The 15,498-nt window shown below is 49.6% G+C and overlaps 1 protein-coding gene across 7 annotated transcripts in view; it reads right to left on the reverse strand.

Annotated features, from left to right (window-relative positions):
* ODAD2 (outer dynein arm docking complex subunit 2) overlaps positions 1 to 15,498 on the reverse strand; it is a 224,329-nt gene that overhangs the window by 111,608 nt on the left and 97,223 nt on the right. For all 7 annotated transcript variants that reach the window (XM_075922574.2, XM_075922576.2, XM_006124782.5 and 4 more), the window contains one exon: positions 15,228 to 15,382. In XM_075922574.2, the coding sequence (XP_075778689.1) occupies positions 15,228 to 15,382 (155 nt within the window). The remainder of the gene's footprint in view (positions 1 to 15,227; positions 15,383 to 15,498) is intronic.

Here is a 15,498-nt window from a genome sequence, read left to right on the forward strand (position 1 = left end):
CTAGTCCTGGAATTGGCCTTACTGGAACCTTCCTGGGCTCCAGATTCAACAATCCCTCTTTGCCGTCAGGCTGAGGCTTCATCTGGAGGGGTGCCTATTCTTCACATACCCTTGGTATCCCTGCCTCCACTTGATGCCTTGCCCACAGAGCCATAAAACCCAGTCCTTTGAGGACTTATGACGACTTTTCTTTGGTACTAGTGAGAACCATTTATCTTTAGACTCAGCTAGAAAGGTCAGAGCACTCCTGACAGACCCAGGCATATTCAGTATCTGTTCCAAGTGGCAAGGTTCCCATGGAGGGCAGAGTGCAGACTCCAGGAGTAAGTTCTTGAGCCTGGCAGCTCGGTTCTTTTTCAAACAAAGTTTGAATGGGGAAGTTACTCATCTTGTGTAGTAATGATCGTTCTTCGAGATGTGTCACAGTGGGTGCTCCACTCTAGGTGACGGGCTCGTCCCAGCACCGCTGATTGGAGGCTTTTCGTAGCTGTAGTCAGCCGGACCATGCATGTGCAGCAGGCACCGCGTGCCATTTCGCCCGTCGCGTGGTCCGGCCCCTCCGCCAGTTCCTCTCACCGTCCGGAATCTGTAATAAGACAGGAAGACAGACCCGGAGTGGGGAGGCGGGCGGGATGTGGAGCACCCTCGGGGACACATCTCAAAGAACGATCGTTACTACACAAGGTGAGTAACTTCCCCTTCTTCTTCGAGTGGTCCCCACGGGTGCTCCACTCTAGGTGACTACAAAGCAGGAGTCAAGATGCGCACCGGGTCAATGATTGTCTGCAGACGCTAGAACCACAGACGCTACTGCCGCGTCTGGGGCCCAGTGCCGCACTATAGCATAATGATGTACGAAAGAAGTGCTAGAGGATGAGGTGGCTGCCTGGCAAATGTCGCTGAGAGGGACGCCTCGCACAAAGGCGGTGGAGGTGGCAACCGCTGTAGTGGAATGAGCAATAGGCTGAGAAGCGAGTGGCCTTCTTTTGAGTGAATGACATGTCGTGATGCAAGTAGTAATAAGTCTAGCTATACGTTGACTCGAAAAAGGATTGCCTTTGGAACACGGCTTCCTTGACCACGGGGTGCTCTTCCAGGAAGGACTGCTTGGCAGAGATGGAGTTCACCTTTCCAGGAGCAGGAAGGCCTTCTTTGGATAGACTGGCTAACCTTGTGAGGAGGGCTTTAAACTAGGTTCGACGGGGACAGGTGAGCAAAGCCCACAGGTAAGTGCTGAATGTGCGGGACTGGGAAATGGGTTGGAAATGGGGGCGACTACGGCCTATAATGGCAAGGAGAAAGGAGGGTCAGGGCACAACAGGGAGGCAAGATCAAATCAGTATCTTAGATGCCTATATACAAATGCAAGAAGTATGGGTAATAAGCAGGAAGAACTGGAATTGCTAACAAATAAATACAACTATGATATCATTGGTATTACAGAAACCTGGTGGGATGGGACGCATGATTGGAATGTTGGTATGGAAGGGTACGGCTTGCTCAGGAAGGACAGACAGGGAAAAAAGGGAGGAGGGGTTGCCTTGTATATTAAAAATGTACACACTTGGACTGAAGTGGAGATGAACGTAGGAGATAGCTGTGTAGAGAGTCTCTGGGTTAAGCTAAAAGGGGTAAAAAATGAGGGTGATGTCATGCTAGGAGTCTACTACAGGCCACCTAGCCAGGTGGAAGAGGTGGATGAGGCCTTTTTTAAACAATTAACAAAACTATCCAAAGCCCAAGATTTGGTGGTGATGGGGGACTTCAACTATCCAGACATATGTTGGGAAACTAACACAGTGGGGCATTGGACTGCATTGGAGACAACTTTCTGTTTCAGAAGGTTGAAAAAGCTACCAGAGGAGAAGCTGTTCTGGATTTGATTTTAACAAATAGGGAGGAACTAGTTGAGAACTTGAAAGTGGAAGACAGTATGGGGGACAGTGATCATGAAATAATAGAGTTCATGATCTTAAGGAAAGGTAGAAGGGAGACCAGCACAACTGAGGTAATGGATTTCAGGAAGGCAGATTTTGATAAGCTCAGAGAACTTGTAGGTAAGGTCCCATGGGAAGCAAGACTGAAGGGAAAAACAACTGAGGAGAGTTGGAAGTATTCAAAGGGACGTTGTTTAAGGCCCAAAAGCAAACAATTCCGCTGTGTAGGAAAGATAGAAAATATGGCAAAAGACCAGCTTGGCTTAACAAGGAGATCTTGCATGATCTCAAAATAAAAAAGGAGTCCTATAAAAAATGGAAACTAGGACAAATAACAAAAGATGAATATAGGCAAGCAACACGGGAATGCAGGGGCAAGATTAGAAAGGCAAAGGCACAAAATGAGATAAAACTAGCTACAGGCATAAAGGGAAACAAGAAGACCTTTTATAAATACATTAAAAGCAAGAGGAAGACCAAGGACAGGGTAGGCCCACTGCTCAGTGAGGAGGGAGAAGCAGTAACAGGAAACTTGGAAATGGCGGAGATGCTCAATGACTTCTTTGTTTCGGTCTTCACCGAGAAGTCTGGAGGTGTGCCTAACGTAGTGAATACAAGCAAAGAGAGAGTAAGTTTAGAAGATAGTATACACAAAGACCAAGTTAAAAATCACTTAGGAAAGTTAGATGTCAGCAAGTCACCAGGTCCTGATGAAATGCATCCCAGGATACTCAAGGAGCTGATAGAGGAGGTATCTGAGCCTTTAGCTATGATCTTTGAAAAATCATGGAAGACAGGGGAGATACCAGAAGACTGGAAAAGGGCAAATATTGTGCCCATCTATAAAAAGGGGAATAAGAACAACCCAGGAAACTACAGACCGGTCAGTTTAACGTCTGTCCCAGGGAAGATAATGGAGCAGGTAATTAAGGAAATCGTATGCAAACACTTGGAAGGTAATAAAGTGATAGGGAATAGCCAGCATGGGTTTGTGAAGAACAAGTCATGCCAAACTAATCTGATAGCTTTCTTTGATAGGATAACGAGCCTTGTGGATAAGGGAGAAGCGGTGGATGTCATATACCTAGACTTTAGTAAGGCATTTGATACGGTCTCGCATGATATTCTTATTGATAAACTAGGCAAATATAACTTAGATAGGGCCACGATAAGGTGGGTGCATAATTGGCTGGATAACCGTAGTCAGAGAGTTGTTGTTAACGGTGCTAAATCCTGCTGGAAAGGGATAACAAGTGGAGTTCCGCAAGGGTCTGTTTTGGGACCCATACTGTTCAATATCTTCATCAATGATGTTGATATTGGGATAGAGAGTACGCTTATTAAGTTTGCAGATGATACCAAACTGGGTGGGGTTGCAACTTCTTTGGAGGATAGGGACATAATTCAAAATGACCTTAGCAAGTTAGAGAAATGGTCTGAGGTAAACAGGATGAAGTTTAATAAAGAGAAATGCAAAGTACTCCACTTAGGAAGGAACAATCAGTTCCATACATACAAGATGGGAAGCGACTGTCTAGGAAGGAGCATGGTGGAAAGGGATCTAGGGGTCATAGAGGACCACAAGTTGAATATGAGTCAACAGTGTGATGCTGTTGCAAAAAAAGCAAATATGATTCTAGATTGTATCAACAGGTGTGTTGTAAGCAAAACTCGTGAAGTCATTCTGCCGCTCTACTCTGCACTAGGTAGGCCTCAATTGGAGTACTGTGTCCAGTTCTGGGCGCCACATTTCAAGAAAGATGTGGAGAAATTGGAAAGGGTACAGAGAAGAGCGACAAGAATGATTAAAGGTTTAGAGAACATGACCTATGAAGCCAGGCTTCATGAACTGGGCTTGTTTAGTTTGGAAAAAAGAAGATTAAGGGGGGACATGATAGCGGTTTTCAAATATCTAAAAGGGTGTCACAAGGAGGAAGGCGAAAATTTGTTCCTCTTGGTTTCTGAGGACAGGACAAGGAGTAATGGGCTTAAAGTGCAGCAGGGGAGGTTTAGATTCGACATTAGGAAAAAATTCCTAACTGTCAGGGTGGTCAAATATTGGAATAAATTGCCAAGGGAGGTGGTGGAATCTCCCTCTCTGGAGATATTTAAGAACAGGTTAGATAGACATCTGTCAGGGATGGTGTAGACGGAGCTTGGTCCTGCCTTGAGGGCGGGGGGCTGGACTCGATGACCTCTCGAGGTCCCTTCCAGTCCCATGATTCTATGATTCTATGACACGAGCAACCTGTCCGTACGTCTCCATGAGCAGGTTCTTTCTATGTAAAAGGCGAGAGCTTGTTGCACGTTGAGTATGTGCAACAAGGTCTCTGAGGGAGAAGCATGTGGCTTGGGATAAAAGGTGTTTAAAACTATAGGCTCGTTGATATGAAAAGACGTATTGACTTTGGGGATAAATGCCGGATGTAGGCGCAATGTCACTGTGTCCTTTGAAAACGATGTACAGGGAGAACTTGCCATTAACGTCTCTAGCTCGCTGACTCTGCGTGCCGAGGTAATCGCTAATAGGAACATGACTTTCATTGTTAACATTCGCAGCGATATGGATGCCAAAGGCTCAAAGGGAGGGCGAACAATTGTGTGCAGAACCAAATCCAGACTCCAGGCTGGTGGAGGCGGTCTGCGGGATGAATGTAAGTTCATCAGACCTTTCAAAAATCTTTTCGTGGTTTGATGGGAAAAAATCGAGGAACCTTGCAGTGGTTCATGGTAGGCACTGATCGCTGCTAAGTGAACTTTCAGAGTTGACACATAGAGGCCAGAATCGTGAAACTGGAGGATGTAATCCAGGACCTGCCGCAAAGGAGAAACAAGGGGTTGCACGTTTTGAGTTCGACACCATTGAGCAAACTAGGCCACTTCGCCAGGTCAGTTTTCCGAGTAGAAGCTTTCCTACTTCTCATCAAAATTGTCTTGACTCGTTGTGAACAAAGGTGCTTGTCGTATTTGAGCCAGTTATCAGCCACGCTGTGAGGTGGAGTGAATCGAGTCTGGGATGCAAGAGAGCTCCTTCCTCCTGTGATAACAGGTCTGGGTGAAGAGGGAATGTCCATGGTGGGCATATCGACATCCTGTGCAAGAGTAGGTACCACGGCTGCCTCGGTCATGCTGGGGCTATCAGGATGACTGTCGCCTCCTCGAACTTTATTTTCTCGAGAGTCCTCGTGACTAGGACTGTCGGGGGGAAAATGCGTAAAGGAGCGATCTGTGCCAAGTGGTCAGAAGAGCGTAGCCCAGAGATCCCCTTCCCATCCCTGCTCTGTAACAGAACTGGGGACACTTGACATTCTGCGCTGTGGCAAAGAGGTTCACCGTCGGCGTACCACACTTGCGAAAGATGTAATGTAGTACGTCTGAACTTATTTCCCACTCGTGATCCACAGGGAATCGTCTGCTCAACGAGTCTGCAATGACATTGCTGATGCCAGGTAAGTAAGACGCCGTGATGGTTATGTCGTTCTTTATGCACCAGTTCCAAAACCGTATTGCTTCGGCGCAAAGGGAACGAGATCTGGCACCTCCCTGTCTGTTCACATAGTACATCGCTGCCACGTTGTCTGTGAATATCCTGACCGTGGTGTGCCGTATGCATGGGAGAAAGTACTTGCATGCCAGGAAAATGGCACATAACTCCAAGAGGTTGATGTGATAAGTCTTCTCTGACTACAGCTACGATCGTTGTCCATATGTGCACCCCAGCCTATGAGAGAGGCATCTGTTGTTATAAGCACGGAGGGCTGAGGACGATGGAATGGGACTCCCGAAAGGAGGTTTCCTGTGTGTTCCCACCAACGCAGGGAATCGCGGACATGTGGCGGCACAGTGACCGTCTTGTGAATGCTGTGCTTTTGCGGTAAGTATACCCTCCCTAACCAGTGCTGAAGATCCCTGAAATGAAGTCTGGTATGAGGGACCACGAAGGTGGTGGATGTCATGTGGCCCAGAAGACGAAGGCATGTATGGACGGATACAGTTGGAACGATGTCGAGGACCTTTACTAGCTCTTGTATCGATTGAAACCTGTCTAGAGGTAAGTATGCCCTTGCCGTGATAGAATCTAGGACTGCCCCTATGAACTTTATATTTTGTGTTGGAGCAATGATCAACTTCTGTTCGTTTATTATAAGGCCGAGAGAATCGAACGTGTTTCTGGTCAACGAGATCATCCGCATGGTCTTCTGATGCATTGGCGCCTTTATGAAGAATTGTCCAAATAGGGGAATACGAGAACGTGCTGGCGACGGAGATATTCCGCGACGATCGCTAGAGTCTTTGAGAAAACTCTGGGAGATGAGGCCAGGCCAAAGGGGAGGACCCTGTATTAGAAATGGTCGTTGTTTATCACGAAGCGCAAGAAGCGTCTGTGCACTGGATGGATAGTAATGTGAAAATATGCGTCCTGCAAGTCGAGGGCCGCAAACCAGTCGTTGTGATTCAGAGATGGGATTATTGTGGCCAGAGTCACCATCTTGAAACGTCTTTTCTGCAGATAACGGTTGAGCCGACACAGATCGAGAATCGGTCTCCATCCTCCTGTCTTCTTTTGCATCAGGAAGTAGCGGGAATAAAAACCTTTCCCTCTGAACTCTTCCGGGACTCTCTCTATGGCTCCGATGGCCAGTAGGCATAGAGCCTCCTGTTGCAAAAGAGCGTCGTGAGAGGGGTCCCTGAAAAGGAACAGGGTTGGTGGATGGGTAGGGGGTCTAGAAGCAAAGGGGATGGTGAAACCTGATCTTATTATTTCCAATACCCATTTGTCGGTGGTTACGGGCCCAATGATTGTAATAAGGCCGAAGGTGATGATGAAAGATGGGTATGGTATCGGCAGTGATGGCAATGACAACTGGTGAGTTTGCGCCCTCGACAGGCAAGTCAAACCTGTTGTTTTGTGTGCGGTACGTTGGTCGCCCTAGATGGTTGCAGACGTCTACGCTGCGGTCTTTGTTTGGATCGAGTCTGATCAAAAGGACGAGGTTGTTGTCTTTGGAACTGAAAGTCATATCGCCTTTGATATGGGAAGTACCTTCGGCGACGGAGAGGTGGTACGTACATGCCAAGCGTACATAGGGTCATACGTGAGTCTTTTCCAGTGTGCAACACCTCATCAGTTTTGTCCGCAAATAACTTTAATTTGTCGAACGGGAGGTCTTCAACTTTCACCTGCAAATCCCTAGGGGCCCCAGCAGCAGCCAACTATGATGCTCTGCGCATGGATATCGCGGTGGCTATTGATCTTGCGGCAGTATCTGCAATATCCATAGCTATCTGTAGGCTAGCTCTAAAGCAAGCGTACCCCTCCTGTACCACAGTGCGGAGTATGGCCTTGTCCTCTTCGGAGGCGTTCTGGGCAAGTCCTGCCAACTTGGCGATGTTATCGAACCCATGGTTGGACAGAAGTGCCACGTAACTGGCAATGCAAAGAAGGAGGGTGGACGAAGAATAAACTTTTCGACCGCATATGTCTAGTTTTTTGGCCTCTTTCTCCACTGCTGCATTTTTAATCTGCGGATTCTTGGCATGATTAAGGGCTGCATCCACTACCAGGGAGTTTGGCTGGGGGTGGGTAAAGAGAAACTCCAAACCCTTGGAAGGAACGAAATATCTCTTTTCTGCCCGCTTTGATGTAGGTGGGGCAGAAGCTGGGGTGTGCCAGATCTCCAAGGCTGGTTCAAGAATGGCCTCATCAATCGGAAGTGCTGCTCTCGACTGTTGTCTCGGGTGTAAATTTTTCAGCAGCTTATATTGTTTGGTCTGCACGTCCGCCAGCTGAACATTCTGTGTCTGCACCACCCGTTTAAAGAGATGCTAGAATTCTCGACCGTCATCCGGGGGTGAAGTGTCTCCTTGAAATACAGCCTCATCCGGGGAGGATGAGGAAATGTCAGCTGGAGATGCTGTGTGCGGAGGGACATCCTCATCTGAAATTTGACCCTCCTCTGGTTCAGACATCTGAAGAGGAGGAGGAGGGGGAGCCGCCGGAATCTTGGGGGATGGGGCTGTCTGTTGTAGTGAACCCACCGGGGACTGGCATCTATCCAGCGACATGGCAACACTAAGAATGGGAAGGAGAATGAGATCTTGTGTAATAATGAGAAGAATAATCTCTCCCTCCATGGTGATAGGAGCAGTCAGGAGACGGCCTCCTGGATAAATGGGCACTGCTGTATCTACTGCAGTAAGACCTCAAAGGTGAACGAGTTGGTGAACGAGATCTACTAGTATGCATCCCATAATGCGGTAGGGGGTGCCTGTATACATAAGTATAGTGAGGCCTCGAGTGCCAGCGCGGAGAACGCGGGCTATGGTGATAATGAGACTCTCGCGGAGAATGGTACCGTGGAGGGGATGGAGACGGTGCCGGGGAAAACATCGGTGAGGGAGAAGGGGACACCTTTCTCGGAACCAATTTCCTTTGCGCCTTTGTAGGAATGGCTGAAGGCGTGGCGCGGGGCTCATCGACAGAGGAATGTTTCGAGGCTTGATCCTCATCGTCCAAGACCAGTATTGGGGAGTGCCGTACCAATGAAGCTGGGTAGGCTAAGTCTCCTACCGGTGCCTTATGCGGAACCGAACTGCGGTGATCCGTCGGTGCCATGCTTGGTTTCTTAAGAATATGTGGTGATGCCTCCGGTACCGCAGTGTGACTGCCACTCGGCACCATATCCGGTGCCGTGGGCGTTTGGTGCTCCGGTACCGCCTGCTCTGTCGGTGCCATCGATTGAAGCGGTGCCGGCCGCGGTGCCATATCATGCCTCCCATGCCGTTGTACCGTTGGTGCCGAGGTCCTCAGATCTGGTGCCTGCGTAGGCGGCTGCCTATGAGTCAGAAGAGCCGTTTTCTTCCCCGCAGCCTTAATAGCGCTCAAAGGCGCCTGCACCAAAGAGGAGCGTACCAAAGACTTATGCCTCTCCGATTTTTGTTTCGCGGGCTGACAACCCATTCCGGAGGTACCCGGTTGGTCACCCTCACTGAGTTTAGACAGAGGGGCCGCGGCCAGGGATCGCGCCAGGGAGGGTTTCTTCCCTTTCTTCTCAGTCAACCCCCTCGGCGGTGATGACCTCCACTTGTGCTCCATAGAGGGATCCCCTTGAGCCACTTCAGAAGGCTGCAGAGCCTTATCAAAGAGGATGAGCTTGAGCCTCATGTCTCTGTCTCTACGTGCCATGGCCGTTAATTTGGAACAGTGAGTACACTTGCTTGGTATATGGGATTCCCCCAAGCAGCATATACATGCGTCGTGGCCATCGGACGCCGGCATGGAGTCTTTATATAGGGAACATTTCTTAAACCCCGGTGAACCAGGCATTTTGATTCTACCGGATTAAAATAGTAGTAAGAAACTAGCAATAATAACCGTAACACTGACTAACTACGTCTAACTTTAACTTGTTTTTGTTGTTGTTCTAACAAACAAATAACTAACTAACAATAACCTGAGGAAAACTAATGAAAATTTTTAACTTTTCAATTGAAAGGAGCTGCCTCTGAGAAGAGACACGGAGCTCCATCAGCAACCTAGGATGGTTGAAAGGAATTGGCGGAGGGGCCGGACCGCGTGACGGGAGAAAAGGCGCGTGGCGCCTGCTGCGCATGCGCGGTCCGGCTGACTACAGCTACGGAAAGCCTCCAATCAGCGGCGCCGGGACGAGCCCGACACCTAAAGTGGAGCACCCACGGGGACCACTCGAAGAAGAACCTCTACATATGTAATATTTGTCACTTAAGTGCACTTCCCACAGACATTTAAAGCAAGTGAAGAAGGTCACTCACTAGCATAGATTTGCAATAGGACTGACAGGCTTTGAACTTGAGAGAATGCAACACAAGTCTGGTATCGGACCTGTTACCCTAGTAGCACCAGGGATGAAGCTTCACTAAGAACTAAACTAAATTAAACTAAATTTCTTTTGGTCACTATTTACAAAATATGCTACTTGAGACTTAACTAGCATGACAGGTATTGCATACACAAGAAGGAGCAGACAATTTACAAAAGCACAGATCACAGCTCCGGTAACTATCACTGGTATAAAAAGGAACTGAGGTCACTGGGAGCAGTGTGAAGAGGCAATACATGGGGGTCATGGAGTGGTAAGTGCCTCCTCTGATTTCTGCCAGCATGGAAGTCAAGCTGAGTACGGCTGAGGATAATGTGCCTAGGAAAACCACTGGCATCTAGCACTCTTATGAACCCTGGCAGGAGGTGCCTGGAGTAGGGAAGACCAATCGGGCTATCAGTGGACCTCTGCTAGAGGGGCACAGGAAAGCCTGATGAGTCCCATCCCTTCCTCCCCCACAACCACAGTTACCTGCTCAACAATAGGTGTGCAGAACCTGCTTCAAACCATGACATGCCTGCAGTGGTGAGCCAGTGGAAGAAGTGGCAAAGGAGCTGCGAGAGGAGTGGAGGCAAGTGGTGCCAGCTTAGAGTGGGTGCAGGAGGCACAGAGGGAGTAGGAAAGGGACCAGAGGAGACATTGGGGCAGTTGCATGCCCCCAAACCTTTAAATTGTGCCCCCCACAAGAGTTACACATCACCTCTAGCAGCATGACCCTTCATATGTGTGTGCTGTGGTGCAGAGTACCAGAGGGCACTCACTGTACTTATAGGAAAAGTTGTCAATAGCAGTGCATGAGGCACGCACACACATATCACTCACATAGCCACTATGTGCAGTCACTTAAAGAACCATATTTTTTATAACTTTCCAGAATCCAGCATGACAAGAAGAACAAGATATATCAAGGTGATCTCAATTGTGTCTTATCTAATAATTATTCTATAGTTCTTACTTTGGTTGACATTGTAGTTATGTATTTGTTCATATCAATTCTTAGTCTATTTTCCTTCTCTGGAGGTAGAGAGTCTTTCTCTCTGCCTTCCTATAGCCCTTAGTTTCCACTGAAGTCCATATGCATGACGGTGCTGAGCACTTTACAAAATTCTTTATATACCTGGTCTCTGGATTGTTGGTTTCTTTAGGAAAAACTAGAAGACTTATCCAGCATTGCCCAGGTTCTTCAGGGCAGGAGGCCAGGGGCATGGGGGATGCAGGTGTCAGGGTGAGGAGTTGAGGAGGGGCTCAGGAGAGGGAGCTGGGGATGTGTGGGAGGTTAGAGTGAGGTTTCCAGACCATGTAGGGGCTCAGAGCGGAGGGGCGGGGGGAGGGATGCAGGAGCCAGAGCAGGGGGTGAGGAAGGACTTAGGGCAGAGGGTTGGGGTGGCCGCTGGTGTCTCTCTAGATAGTTAGCCAAGGCAGTGGGGATGCCCGTTGTCTTGTCCCTAGGGGCGGCAGGGGCTCTCCCCGTTCCCTGTGGCCCCTCCCAGGGCAGGAGGATGACCAATGGAGTCTGTCTCCCTCCACCCAGACCATCTTGGGGTGAGGGAGAGGAGGCGTGGGGGGGTTGCTCTCTCCCTCCCCTCTGGTCCCTCCCAGGGCAAGGGGGACTATCTCCCTCCCCCTTGGCCTCTCTCAGAGTGAGTGGGGGGGGGGGTCTAGCAGCTGCTGTCTCCTTTTCTTCTGCCCCTTCCCAGGGTGGGTTATGGTTAGAGAGGGCTTTCTCCTGGGCAGAGGACCCCACTTACCTGATCTGGTGGCAGGAAGAATGGCAGAGCTCCAGCCCTGCTGGCCACTCCCTTGGTAGCACAGCTGCCCCCAGTGGACACTCTGCAGTATAGCTCTCCCCTGCAGGCTCGTTGCCCCCAGTGCCACTGTAAGTATAGCGTCCCTCCAAACAGCCCCTCTCTTTCCATGTTCTGTAAAATAGTTCCATTTCCAGCATTTCTGGTTTTCCTGGCACAACCAAATTCCGACCTTGCTTTAAGTTAAGAGAAGAGGAAGCTGCATATCAAATTTGGTGGTGCTAGCTTTTACTGTTTAGGAACAGTTCTTGAACAGATGGACAGATGCACATTTCTAAATTAAATAGCTAAATAGCAGAGTCTTTGAAGTTCAGAAAGAAGGGCTAGAAGTAGTTTATTGAAAGAACTTTAGCACTTCGTATGTATTATGAAAATGCAATTACCATAGCAAGCCTCCGAGGGAAATCTTTCCAGTTCCTGCACCTTTTCAACAGGTTAATGTTTATCCAAGAGAAAACATATTAATAATAACAGTTAGTAAAGAAACAGCCATACACTTTCAAAAGTGTCAACAAAAAAGGAAGATATAAATGAAGCATAACAGAAAATCAAAAGGCATTGGTGGAATATGGGGAACTATCACAAAGCCTCTGGATAAGTCACTTCACAGATCCTCTGTGACAAGAACTGTTGCTGGTAGACAGTGGGTGGAAGAAGATGCATTAGAAGTCAGCATAGGCCTATGTATTTGCGTGCAGGCCATTCTGATATGACAATGGCATCTGCATATCACCCACAAATGCTATGCTATAAATCAGTGATTTTCAAACTTTTTTTCTCATGACCCAGTTGAAGCAAACTGTTCATGCCTGTGATTCAACATAATTTGACTAGAGTGTGGACTCTGTGATGGGGCTGAGGACGAGAGCTTTGGGATGTAGGAGAGAGCTCGGGCTTTGAAGGGGGGTGTCTCGGGGTTGGGGCAGGAGGGGCATATCTTGACTGGCTCCCGGTCAGGGGTACAGCAGGGTTACTAACTAAGGATGTTAAAATGCAGTTAATTGACTAGTCGATGGTATTTCCATCAACTACTCAATAAGCATGTAAATGAGTCTATCGGGGGCCCCAATGGCACCCCTAGCTCTCCGACCCCAGTCCCGTTCTCCCGTCACCCTGTGAATCGCCGTCTGGCGTCCTTGTCAGTTTCACTCTTGGCCCAGGGGACCTCTTCGCGGTCAGAGGCCACCTGATCTCCCGTAGCGGGGAGAGGGGAGTTCGGGCCCCCCCCCTCACGGACCCCAGCCCAGGGCCCTAAGGACTCAGACGCTTGCATCGTCCGGTCCGGCTGGCGGGGTGTCTGCCGTAACGCGCCAGCCCGCAGGCTCCCTCAGCCCACCCTAGGCTACTTCCTCTCCCCGCCGGTCCACTATGTCTGCACCGGCGGCTTACCTCCTCAGTTTGGGTCCCATCCGCTGCGCTGCATTGCGGGAGGGCTCTCTCCGAGCTCCCCCCCTTACCGGTGCTGCTTGGGGGGTTTAAATTCCCACGCCGCTTGGCGCCGATGGGGGCTCCACCCCCCGGGCGTGGGTCCGCTTCTGGCTGGGCGGCAAGGGCGCGTGGTGACGTCGCCCCTTGGTGACGTCACCCGGGATCCCCGTCTGGCCGAGTGCCTCGCCGCAGCGGCCGCCCAGGAGCATCCAGCGCATCGCCGGCCGACGGGCGCTAGGGCCACTCTGCCCACCGATCACAAAGCGGCCGGCTCTGGGGCGCCCGGCTTGCTCCCGAGCCATGTATGCGGCCTCCAGGGGGACCAGAGTGCAGGGTGCCTCTGCCCCGTCACACAGCACTTCCACATTCCTCCATTGAAATGTACAAGAGCCCCCACTGACTCTGGGCTGCATGCGGTGCCTTCTTTGAAATGCACAAGAGTCCCCAGTGGGGGCTCTTGTACATTTCAAAGGAGGAATGCAGACGCGCCTATCGACTAGGCCAGCGTTTCCCAAACTATGGGCCACGACCCGGTACCGGGCCGCAGGAAAAAACTACCAGGCCTCAGAGTGGTTGCCGGGGTGTTCTGCGCTCCCGGAGTGCCCGTGTGGTGCCGGGTCCCTCGAGCCCTCTGCCAGCCTGGGTGGAGTCTGCAGCCGGATGTTCCGGCTCCTGGCAGAGTCCTAGCTAGGGGACGTGTGTGGGGGGGGGGGGGCACAAGGAGGAGGGGAGAGCTGGCCACCGGAAGCAGCACTAGATGGGGGAATCGGGGCGGGCTGGGGAGATTGGGGGGCCGGTGGAAGCAGGGCTGCTCGGGGGCGTGAGGTTGGGGGCAGGGAGCTGGCCAGGGATGATGTGTGTGTGTGTGGGGGGGAGAAGCGGCCACTGGAAGGAGGGCTGGACGCGGGCAGTGAGGCTGGCCAAGGGAAATTGGGAGGAGAAGCGGGGGAGAACTGGCTGCCCGGGAGGGGGTTGGAGGAAGTGGGGCTGGCCAGAGGCGCAGTGGGGGAGCAGGCGGGAGGAATGAATCAGCCTGTGGGGAGTGGGACTGACCCGGCCATATATAGATCTCGGGGCGCTCTCCCCCCCCCCCCACAAAGCACGAGTTAGTTTGGCCCGGGGATTCTATTGTCCCCCCACACACACCCTTGAGTAGTTGTGAACTGTCTGGCTGATAGACACACTCGTGCAGCCTGAGCACATTTACCAGCCAGGCAATTCGAAACTACAAACTGATACAGCTAGTAATAATAAAACTTACCTAATGAGAAAATACCAGATATGTTATATGTCTGGTATTTTCTCAGTTTGTTTTGTGTGTTTATATTTTCGGGTTGCAAAAAACAGTACTGAAAAAAAGGGTTCCAACTAAGTAAAAACTTTGGGAAACCCTGGTCTAACCAGCTTTGTCTGTCTGTCTTACAGTCCATTTATCCAATCCATATTCCTTAACTTGCTGGCAAGAATATTGTGGGTGACCATATCAAAAGCTTTGCTAAAGCTGGCACTGGGGGTTTTGGGAGGACCAGAAACAACGTATTTGAATATTCATCATTTGATTAATGAATATGCATATATGCAATGGACGTTACAGGTCCTCCAAAAGTTCATGAATGGATTTACTGGTCCCCATGTCAAAAAGTTTGGGAACCCCTGGACTAGGTGACTAGTCAAAAAACTATCTGATAAGCAAATGCGTATCAGATAGTCAACTAGTCTAACATCCTTAGTACTAACGCAGGCTTCCTGCCTCTCCTAGCACCACAGACCATGCTGTGCCCCAGAAGCAGCCAGCAGCAGTTCCCAGCTAATAGGAGTATGGAGTAGTGCTCAGGACAGGGGCAGTGCATGGAGGTCTATGTGCTCTCTTCCCCCCACATCTAGGAGCTAGGCCTGCTGCACAATTTGCAGCCAGGACAGGCAGGTAGCCTGTCTTAGCACTTCCACAGTCACCTGATCCCCTTGCAGCAATGAGACCCAGTACTGATTCACGACCCGTAGTTTGAAAATCACAGCTATAAATAATAATAACCTGTCTAGATGGTTGCAGTTGGGCCAACACCAGACAGAATATGGAGGCAAATAAAGATTGCTTTTTTGTTGTTACTATGCACCCATTTTTAAGACAAAATGAGCTCATAAAATTGAAAAATACCAATAAATACATATATTTAATAAAATCAAACTGTTACCCATACTTTGTCACATTTTCTCTGCTGATTGCACACTTCCAGATTGCTCCTGTCACTGCTGCTAATAGTTCTTTATTTTCAGAGTTATTGAGCAGACTAGCAAGTGGTTGTAGGCCTCCATGATGCCTAACTAGGTCACGTGTCTCCTCATCTTCTGCACACTAAACAGCAAATCAAATATACAATATTTAAAATGTATAAAACAATGCCCCAGGAAGTCTAGTGTATTACCAGGTGACTGCTACGAACTGATAGAGAACTTTGTATAATTACTTTA

Source organism: Pelodiscus sinensis, chromosome 2 (assembly GCF_052426305.1).
Source record: "Pelodiscus sinensis isolate ZL-2025 chromosome 2, ASM5242630v1, whole genome shotgun sequence".
In the NCBI taxonomy this organism is placed as follows: domain Eukaryota; kingdom Metazoa; phylum Chordata; order Testudines; family Trionychidae; genus Pelodiscus; species Pelodiscus sinensis.